The 9,820-nt window shown below is 48.9% G+C and overlaps 3 protein-coding genes and 2 non-coding genes across 6 annotated transcripts; 4 read left to right on the top strand and 1 right to left on the bottom strand.

Moving 5' to 3' along the window:
- The first annotated feature begins 524 nt into the window (after positions 1-524).
- LOC120663785 (probable calcium-binding protein CML28) lies at positions 525-1,709 on the top strand. Its single transcript, XM_039942691.1, has one exon. The coding sequence runs from the start codon at positions 804-806 to the stop codon at positions 1,491-1,493; it is 690 nt and encodes a 229-aa protein (XP_039798625.1). The 5' UTR covers positions 525-803; the 3' UTR covers positions 1,494-1,709.
- Positions 1,710-2,619: 910 nt separating this feature from the next.
- Positions 2,620-4,374, top strand: LOC120667326. Its single transcript, XM_039947430.1, has 2 exons — positions 2,620-3,816; positions 3,915-4,374. Exons 1-2 carry the CDS (start codon positions 2,690-2,692, stop codon positions 4,030-4,032), a joined length of 1,245 nt encoding a protein of 414 aa, XP_039803364.1. The 5' UTR covers positions 2,620-2,689; the 3' UTR covers positions 4,033-4,374.
- A 1,220-nt stretch (positions 4,375-5,594) lies between these two features.
- LOC120668248 lies at positions 5,595-5,715 on the top strand. The gene has a single exon (XR_005672345.1). It is a non-coding gene; the product is annotated as a small nucleolar RNA snoR86 (small nucleolar RNA).
- Positions 5,716-5,820: 105 nt separating this feature from the next.
- LOC120668249 lies at positions 5,821-5,946 on the top strand. Its single transcript, XR_005672346.1, has one exon. It is a non-coding gene; the product is annotated as a small nucleolar RNA snoR86 (small nucleolar RNA).
- Positions 5,947-6,809: 863 nt separating this feature from the next.
- Positions 6,810-9,401, bottom strand: LOC120663783 (2-alkenal reductase (NADP(+)-dependent)-like). Of its 2 annotated transcripts, none has more exons than XM_039942686.1 (5): positions 8,946-9,401; positions 8,290-8,467; positions 7,844-8,010; positions 7,541-7,623; positions 6,810-7,441 (listed from the first exon to the last, which is right to left on the bottom strand). In XM_039942686.1, the coding sequence occupies exons 1-5, from the start codon at positions 9,183-9,185 to the stop codon at positions 7,063-7,065; spliced, it is 1,047 nt and encodes a 348-aa protein (XP_039798620.1). In that variant the 5' UTR covers positions 9,186-9,401; the 3' UTR covers positions 6,810-7,062. The 2 variants fall into 2 exon arrangements, with proteins under 2 accessions (XP_039798620.1, XP_039798621.1); XM_039942687.1 differs by having other exon boundaries at positions 8,290-8,869; positions 8,946-9,266.
- Between the last annotated feature and the right edge of the window lie 419 nt (positions 9,402-9,820).

Raw genomic sequence — 9,820 nt, 5'->3', positions numbered from 1 at the left:
GTTATAGACGTACTCAACAACATGTGTACCGTGGTAGGGGATATTATATACTTTGTGGCGTGGGTGGCCGGATATGGTGGTGCAAGTTGTTGTGGCGAAAAATCTTGTGACGATGCTAGATTTGGGTCAACCCAGAGTGGTTCTCGGTGAGGGGTTGAAAGGTATTCATGGATAGCTATATTGGGGCGACCTTTTAGGGTCTATAGCTACACGATTGCTCATGGATGAAGTTCATGAAACCAAAAAAACGCACTTTCGGAGTTTATGGACCTAAGTGACACAAATTACAAGTTTATGGATCTAAAAATATACTTTCATAGTTTATGAACCTAAGTGACAATAATTACAAGTTGATGGATCTAGAAATGCACTTTTGTATTTCGTCGACCTAAATGGTACACCCTTACAAGTTGGTGGACTTTTGGTGCATTTTACTCTTTTTTTTTTTTGGAGTTTCTTGTCTATGTTGGTTACTCAAAAGGCAGTGGATTTTTCCTCCTTTTTTTGTAATATAGGATATTGAAGCAACATACTACATCTTGCTTGGGATAAAAGGCTTTCACTTGTTATTGAATTAGAATTCAATATTGAAGAAGATCAAATATGCGATGCCTTCAATGTAGGAAATGAGGTTATCGATGAAAAAAAATTTGTATCCAAGTATGTTATTAGGTGTTTATGAACTATTCATACAATTCTAGACATGCAAGTCTAAAATAGGAGGAGGAGCTATCCAAAAAAAGCCTTTAGTTTTCTTCGAGCATCTAACAAAACATACACAAATGGCAATTACCAGCAGTTGAATGCACGACAAAGATAGACACCGCCATTTGCTCCACGCCACACAACAATCTCTTCTCCGGCGAACAAAACCGTTTACCGGCCGACCCTTCCCTGCCATTTTCCAGGAATCGCACATATATGCAAGAAATCAATCAAGGCAAGCTGATCGATCGGAGGAGGACGGGATCGGAGTAATGCAAGAAGACAGGGCCACGAGCAGCAGCAGCAGCATGGACTCGTCGGAGCTGAGGAAGGTGTTCCAGATGTTCGACAAGAACGGCGACGGCCAGATCACCAAGAAGGAGCTGGGCGAGTCGCTGAGGAACCTGGGCATCTACATCCCCGACGACGAGCTGGACGCCATCATGGGCAAGATCGACGCCAACGGCGACGGGTGCGTGGACGTGGAGGAGTTCGGCAAGCTCTACCGCTCCATCGTCGGCGAGGGCCAGGGCGCCGACGACGGCGACAAGCGCGACGAGGAGGACATGCGGGAGGCGTTCAACGTCTTCGACCAGAACGGCGACGGCTACATCACCGTCGAGGAGCTGCGCTCCGTGCTGGCCAGCCTCGGCCTCAAGCAGGGCCGCGCGGCCGAGGACTGCCGCAAGATGATCAGCAAGGTGGACGCCGACGGCGACGGGCGCGTCGACTTCACGGAGTTCAAGCAGATGATGCGCGGCGGAGGGTTCGCCGCGCTAGGTAGATGATCGGAGGCGAGGAGGATGCCCTGACTGTAGATATTCATTCCTTCGGCATGGTAATGCGGCAGCCTGATTGTGCACGTGTTGTATTATTTTCGCTAATTAATTTATGCTTCTGTTGGTTTTTGTTGGATTATTTTCCTTGGATAAAAGTGTTGTTCAATTTAATTGTAAGTAGAAACAAAGTTAGTGGTAACCGAGAAATGTTTGTTTTGTAATTTTTTTATTTTTGCCTTTTATCTTTTTACTCTGCCTATGGATCCAGTCGGTTAAATATCCAGGATAGATATTCATAGTTTGATCAGCTGCGTCAATATTTTGATTGCATTCCTAGCAAATGTCAGAGATAATAATATACGGTACCGATCATATGGATTTGCTGAATTCTTGTAGAATTCTAGTTATAACTGTTCATCATAAAAGCATAAATACAAAATCAAGGGTACGGTGAACAAGTGTAGGCAGTATCACAAACGATAACTAAAGTAAAAATCCTAAGAAAAGACCATTTTTTTCTACGATTGGTCTATGGACCAGCCTTTAATTTCCCTGATCAAGCTATCCTAGATCCACAACGGCCCCTTTGGTAGCACCACATAGTAGCAAAGAACCTTTGAGAAATTCTGTATTCGGCTGGCTGGTCAGCTACCAGCCAGCAGTGTTTTTCTCTCACATCAAATCAATAGTATTACTATTTTTCTTTCACAACAAATCAGTATAAGACATCAGCCACCAGGCAGCCAAACAAGTTGAATATGAGTATGTGGGCGCGCTTAGGCCACATGTTTCTTTTGTATAAATTTTTCTCTGTAACAAACTCTTCTCTATCAATATCAGATTAGCAAATTCTTTCCAGACTTTTTATTTAAAAAAGAAGTCTCAATATAATATGTTGTGTACGTACCATCGCCCTGCATTTTTGAAACGGGGTCTGCTCCTTTCGTTTTTTTTCCCAGCCACCGTTAGCGAAATACTGTTGTGCTCGATATGGGACGGAGGCAGGTGAAATGGCGGGAGACTGTTCGGGTTTGAAACTTCGAACAGCAGCGCGCGTCTTCGAAATGTGAATGGATCCCGCCACCATCCCCATTTCCCAAGAGAATCTCAGCTTCGCCCTCCCAAACGCGCCCCAATTCCCATTCCATTTCCACCCATCCCGCGTCTCGCCGACCATCGGAGGACGAAAGAAGGGGCAAGGCAAGATGACGGAGCCGCCGCCGGAGCAGCGGACGCGCAAGAAGGGGAAGAGGGGCGAGCGCAGCAGCGCCGCCGCCCGCTTCGCCGCGCTGCCTCCCGACGTCCGCGAGCGCATCCTCGCCTTGCTCCCCTACTGGGACGTCATCCAGCTCTACGGCGTGTGCCGCGCCTGGCGCCGCCTCCGCCTCCACACCACCACTCCCGTCGTCGACATCGACCTGCGCGACCTGCTTATGGTCGACGGCTGCACCATCTACGAGGCCGCCATCTACGGCCTCCGCGTCGCGCTCGGGGACGAGAGGAGGAGCCGCCCAGTGGAGATGCTCGACCTGACCTACTGCTCCGGCGACCGCGACATGAGGACGCACGCCGACAATCTCATGGAGCGAGTCCAACCGCACAGGATTCGCATCTCCCTCGCCCGCAGCTGCGCCCTCACCACCGGCGAGCTCCTGGACGCCTTCTTCCGCCGGCTGGACAGGTGGGTCATGTACGTGCCGTTCCTGGCCGGCGAGCTCGAGCTCCGCGGGGGCGACCACCGCGTGCCAATGATCGACGGCACCGGCGCCGAGCTCCTCGACGTTCTCTCCCTCTCTCAAGCGGTGCTCAAGGACGCGCCGCGCCTCCGCTCCCTGCGCTCGCTGACGCTCTCCGGCGTCACCGTCGCCGTGCCGCTCGTGCCGGGCGAGTGGTGCCCGCTGCTGGAGCGCCTGCGCATCGAGGACTGCCGCGTCGAGCGTCGCGCCGTGGTCGTGCTCCTGCCGCGGCTCAAGCTGCTCGCCATGGAGGACGTCGACGTCGGCTCGGCCGGCCGCGAGGACGCACCGTTCGGCGACGTCGCCGTCGACGCGCCGGAGCTTGAGGAGCTCGCGGTCAGCTGCTCCACCCGCTGGGCCGTGGACTACAGGTCCTTCGCCGTGCGCGCGCCGGCGCTGCGGCGCCTGCGCTGGCGCGAGCAGTTCGCGCAGTGCGTGCGCGTCGACGTCGGCAACCCGGGCAGCGTCTCCGAGGGCACGATCGAGTTCACGGCCAACGGCGAGTGCGAGATGAAGTTGTTCCGCGCGCAGATGATGAAGATGCTCCGGGGGCTCCTCCCCGACCTGACGCCGAACAGCATCGCAGACGTTGCACGGTTACAACAAATAACTCATCCTCTGTTCTTCTACATGCGAAACCATGGACATTGGACAGTGATATGATATCTGCACCTTTGTTGTTCGATCGATGCAGGCCTTACATGAAGCTAGACATCCGAACCACGGTGGATGAAGACACCGGTGGTGAGGTGATCCAGGAGGAGAAGCTCACCTGCGACATCGGTGGCCTCCTCATGTCTCGACCTACCTGAATGGTGAACGCTGCTCTGGTCGGTGGTGCTGAAGAAGGGTACAAGTTGGGGACTTTTGAAGCATCTAAGGGGGTGTTTAGAAACAGGGACTTCAAAAAAGTCCCAGGGACTTTTTAGTATTTAGAAGTATTAAATAAATATTAATTATAAAATTAACTGCAGAACCCTGGGGCTAAACTGCGAGACGAATCTAATGATGTATCTTAATCTATGATTAGCGAATGGTTACTGTAGCATCACTGTAGCCAATCATCGATTAATTAGGCTCATTAGATTCGTCTCGCGAAAAAGCACTCAGCTGTCAAAAAACATTTATAAACAGATTTTATTTAATAATATAAAATAGTAAGATTCCTTTTGATGTGATAGGGACTTTTGGAAAAAGTCCTGGAGCCAAACAGGCCCTAAGTCTAACTTTTGTGTTGCAGCTGCGGTCCATCCTGCGTAGTCCATGTTGGCATATGTTGCCATGTGGTATTGGATCAACCTTTTGGTGTTGTGGGAAGAAACCTCGTCGCGTATTAGCATGTCAAATGTGCAATGATCCATGATAGTACTCTGTCCAACTCCAATACATTTCTGTACCATGAAGTTTCTTCATATGATCCTTCGTTTCAGTTGCTATCTGATTATCCTTAAGGAACCAGTATCTCTACACGGCAGCCTCGAGGAATTTGCTTTGCATCATTGGCATGAGCATTAAATATGCTGACATGGCAGAAGAGAGAACGAAGAGTGTTATGGAATGCGAGAGGAGTGTCATCACCATGACACTTCTCCGGCTCGGTTACCTAGTTCACAGTTTTGGTAACTGTGCGATGACACTTTCCACTGAGACTGGTATTACTCACTCTGTTCATAATATGCAACTATTAGTATATGAACAAACTTTTTTTTTGCTCCGATTAGCAGGGTCACACAGGCAATAGACAACCATGGATCCATTTTAAGACTCATCAACTATGATCTGTATAAGGAGCCATTTTAGCTCCGTGTTGATGACTGCTAATCCAATTTTGCAATGCACCTGTGTGTTTCATCAAAAGAACAAAGATTGGCGGTGGGCTTTGCGTCGTCCCTTCCCCCTGTTCTTTAGGCGAGCCCAATAGAGGCCCAACCTTGGTAAATCCGGGCCGGCGAGCGGGCCTGTTTCTTACAGTGACAAGGGCCGGTGCCCATCATGCACGGACGAGGACGACGATGCGAGCAATCCAGGGTTAGGGTTTCGTCGCCGCCGCCGCACCATGCCAGCTAACCTCCCCTATAAAAACGAGCCACCGTGCTCCCCACCCTTCCGATCCCCTCCCAGCGCCCTCTGCTGCGCCGCCATCGGATGCCTCCCGGTCGACCCCGTCCTTATCCCTTCTAGCAGCTGTTGATCTCTTCTCGTTTCGTTTCTTGCTGTTTACTAGCTGATATATCCGATTAATGGTTTTGCTCTGGTTTGGTTTCGTTCTCTCTCCGGGAGATCTGATGGGTAGATGCTTTCGGTTTTTGTTTTGGGTCTGTTGATTTGGATCAGTTTTGGATTGAAAATTTGGGCACAAAGAAGCCAATTTGCAGAGCAAAGGGGCCAGAAAAGTGGCGATCTTTGCATTGAAGGTTGGCGACAACGAACTCCAGTTCTCCGTGCCGCGCAGATTTGCCTCTGTTTTGGGACGGCCTCGAACAAGCTGCTACATCCTCTTCTTTTGCCACGCAATCAAAATATCCAATGCTGTTTCCTCTTTTGTTTTATTACATATTACATATACTCCGGATTATAAAAGACAAGTTAGCCAATTTGCAGAGCAAAGGGGCCAGATTAGTGGCGATCTTTGCATTGAAGGTTGGCGACAAAGAACTTGAACATGCAGTTCTCCGTGCCCCGCAGATTCCACTGTTTTGTGACGGCCTCGAACAAGCTGCTACAACTCTCTTTTTTCTCAATCAATCTGTAGCTTTAGTTTCAATTTTTTATCAAGACATCGAACATGTGAATGGGCAACAGATTTACACGGTTTTAAATACAATAGCCAATAAACTAGATGATTACCCACCATGGATGGCAGACAAGTTTCAGGGATGGGTTACTTCAAAATGTGATTTGCATGATTCTAATAGCATCTTTTAAAGTTCCTTTCAACCCATCTATCAGAACGACGGGAAACAACGCAGATCGGCGGGCCCCATGTCAGCCTGGTGGATACCCTCCAGCACATGAGCAGGCTGTGATTTATGGGATAGCAGATTCTAAGATTCTAAGGCTATGTTTAGTTCAAAAAAAAATTGCATCTTTGGACACGAGCATGAAATACAATTGAAAAAAATAACTAATTATACAATCTAATTGATTAGAATCTAATTCATTAGCATGAGTTGATTTTTTTAAACCTAATTAATTTGTAATTTGATTTTATTTGTCAAGTAACAACGAAATGTGACTTTTTTCACCAACTAAACACAGATTGCAGATTCTAAGTAATCATGGATGAACATACAGATTGTTAAGAGCAGAGGAGAATTATGATGAACACAAGATAATCGATTTAAAAAATTAAAGACCGCACCCATCCATCCCCACCGATCAAATGAGAGCTAATTTCTGGAAGAATCAGAGCACTACATCGCACAGTCATCCACATGTTCTGGGTTGGCAACCTCGTACAATCGCACACCCCGTTCCTCATTTTCTTAAAAAAGTTATCTAAATTTGTTTAGAGATTGCATAGTTGTCTTGGGCGCACTACTCAGATTAAGTCCAGGTTATTCAGCACCAACAAAAAGGGTCTGTACAATTCACAATGACTTGGCCATGCATCTGAATAATTTTCAATTTCAGAAACCAATGTTTCATCTTCTACACAAAACCCACAAGTATACGAATCTATGAGACTGAACAGAAAACCTGAAACTTTTCACGTAAGCAGCTGTGAGTCTGTGACTACAAGCACCACAAGCCATCAGTTCGTTGCACACCTAACTCTGAAAGTTCAGGCATTATTCAGAATGTACACACTCTGTCTTCACCGTCACATGGATGGCCAGCACTCACTCCCGAGCGACGGCGACCAGTTGCTTGCCGACGTTGCGCCCGGAGTAGAGCCCGATCAGCGCCGCCGGCGCCCTCTCCAGCCCTTCAGCAATGTCCTCGACGTAGGTGATCTTCCCCTCCTTGAGGTACCCTGCCATCTCCTCCTCGAACTTGTAGTACTCGCTGAAGTAGTCCATGACGATGAATCCTTCCATGCGCAGGCGCTTGGCGACGATCTGGAAGAGGTTGCGCACGCCCTCCGGCTGCTCAAGATTGTACTGCGAGATCATGCCGCACGCGGGGATCCGCCCGTGATTGCGCATGTTGGACAGCACGGCCTCTAGTGTCGCGCCACCAACGTTCTCGAAGTAGATGTCGATGCCCTCAGGGAAGTACCTGCAGAGGCAGAGCAATGGTACCACAGCAATGAGAGCTAGAGGATGTCAAATCAGTGCTCTTGATGCTGAAGTGTACAATGGATAGAAGCTCAGGAACCTCTTCAAGGCGGCATCAAGGTCCTGCTCTTTCTTGTAGTTGAATGCTTCGTCAAAGCCAAACTTGGTTTTCAGAAGGTTAACCTGAACAAGACCAGATAATCATTCAGTTGATGGATGACACTGGACTACTATAAGGGAACATTCGATCTGTGATTATTTGCATGAAACAAATTAAACAACCACAAAAAAGAAAATGAAATGGCTGTACGCAGGTAACTAATGGACTTCACAAAGCTGCACATGAACTAGATCAAGAGAGCATATCATAGCAAAGACAAAATGAAGATAAGACTTCACAAACCTTCTCATCAGAACCAGCACTGCCAACCACATAACAGCCCGTGAGCTTAGCAAGCTGCCCAACAAGTTGACCAACGGCACCTGATGCAGCTGAGACAAAAACGTAATCGCCTTTCTTAGGCTTGCCGACATCGAAAAATCCAGCCCAAGCAGTAAGGCCGGGCATGCCTGAGTAGTTGGGTTGTAGCATTGTTAGAAAACAGCCTTAAAATGTGTGAGAACAAAGGATTTGAGATAGGCTTCTTTCTAGGTAGCACTGTAACATATTTGGATTCAGTAAAAGGCCAATGAACAATCACCCGAATGGAAAAAAAAATTCTGATTTGTAGGTTAGACAAATGGAACAAAGAAAAGGAATAAGATATTATTTTGCTTAATGTTGGAGGAAGGTGTATTCATGGTTTAACAATTTGGTTGAAAGAAAAGATTGATTGGTCTACAACTCACCAAGAACACCTGTGTAGTAGGACAGAGGCAACTCAGGGTGGTTGATCTTGAAAAATGACTCCGGTTTAGGGACGAGAGTGTACTCCTCCCATCCGGTCATCCCCCACACAAGATCGCCAACCTTGAAATCCGGGTGCCCAGATGCTATCACCCTGCTGACGCCAAAATTAACCAAAACCTGCAGATTTGTACGAACAGAGACCACAGAATTGTAAGGTCTCCAGCTGAAAAAGATAAGGTACTACATGGAAGAAAGGGGACCCATCTCCAGTGCAGAGGTTCAACAGAGCACAGAAGACTCCCAATTGCATTTTAGGATCTTTCAGCGCATAGATTGCAAGCTTTGATTTGAAGAGTAATCGCCCGAACCCACAGTCAGAAAATCTGGGAACCTGAACACAAGCTCCCAAGCTCGCCAAAATTCCTTGTAATTCAACCAAGATAAATCCAAATCCTCTAATATAAAATTACTGCAAAAATAGTACGAAGCTTCATCTCTGCGTGTGTGGTCACACAGTCTTGCTTGACGCCTCAACACGGAACACTCACACCACGACCTACCGGAGTAGTTTATGACCAGCTAGCGATAGGAAGCAGCAAAAGTTTCAGGTTTATGTATAAAATAAAAACATCGCGTGTCACGGTTTGATTGTTACCTCCCCGAGGACGAAGTCCGGGACGTAGCTGGGGCGTTCGTGCTTGGTCATGCGGCCGCGCATGTAGGGGTCGCAGGAGACGTAGAGGTTCTTGACCACCATGGCCGTCGACCCCGGCGGCACGGCCAGGCGCGCCGTCGCCGTCACCACCTCCATGTCGTCCTCCGACGGGAACCCCGTCACGTAGCGCTTCAGGACCACCCTCTTGTTCGGCACCTCCTCTCCCGCCGCCGCCGCCATCGCGCCGCCGCTCTCGACTCACCGGCAGGCCCGCCTTGGCAACGCGGATAGATGCTGTCTTGAGATGCTGTTTGGGCCTGCCTTGTTCTGACTGTTGTGTTGTGTGGCGGGTGGGCCCATGGACGTGGAGGCTGTGGGTACAGACGATGACACGATGTTTCTGGGGCGCTCGAGGCCGGTCGCCACCGCCCGGCGGTGGTTGGTGATGACAGCGTCACATTGCCAGGTGCGCGATTTTTTCTTTTTTATATTTAAAAAAAATCAAAATTTCAAAAATATAAGACTGTTTTCAAAAAGTTCGAAAATATACCCCGGTCGCCCATTGGGGGCGACATGCCCTTAATGTAATTTTTTCTTCAAATTTGCAAAGAGATCCCTGACCGGGGGCGCGTGGGGGCAAGGGGCCTGTCGCCCCCCCTTGGGCGATAGGGGCCCCACCCACGGGCGACACGGGGGCCAGTCGCCCCCCACACGGGTGACAGGGGGAGGCCTGTCGCCCCCCTCGGGCGACCGGGTCTTGCAAGCATTCTACCCCCATTCCCTCCTCATTTGAGCCCAAAAATTCCACCAAAAATTCAGAAAAAAAGAGAGGGTGAGGAGAAGGGAAGCGGCGAAGCCCTGCCGGATTGCGCACT

The sequence above is a fragment of the Panicum virgatum genome, chromosome 3N (genome assembly GCF_016808335.1).
Source record: "Panicum virgatum strain AP13 chromosome 3N, P.virgatum_v5, whole genome shotgun sequence".
NCBI classification, from domain to species: Eukaryota; Viridiplantae; Streptophyta; class Magnoliopsida; order Poales; family Poaceae; genus Panicum; species Panicum virgatum.
Note: the sequence above shows the minus strand (reverse complement) of the source record. Positions and strands in the feature narration are given on the sequence as shown.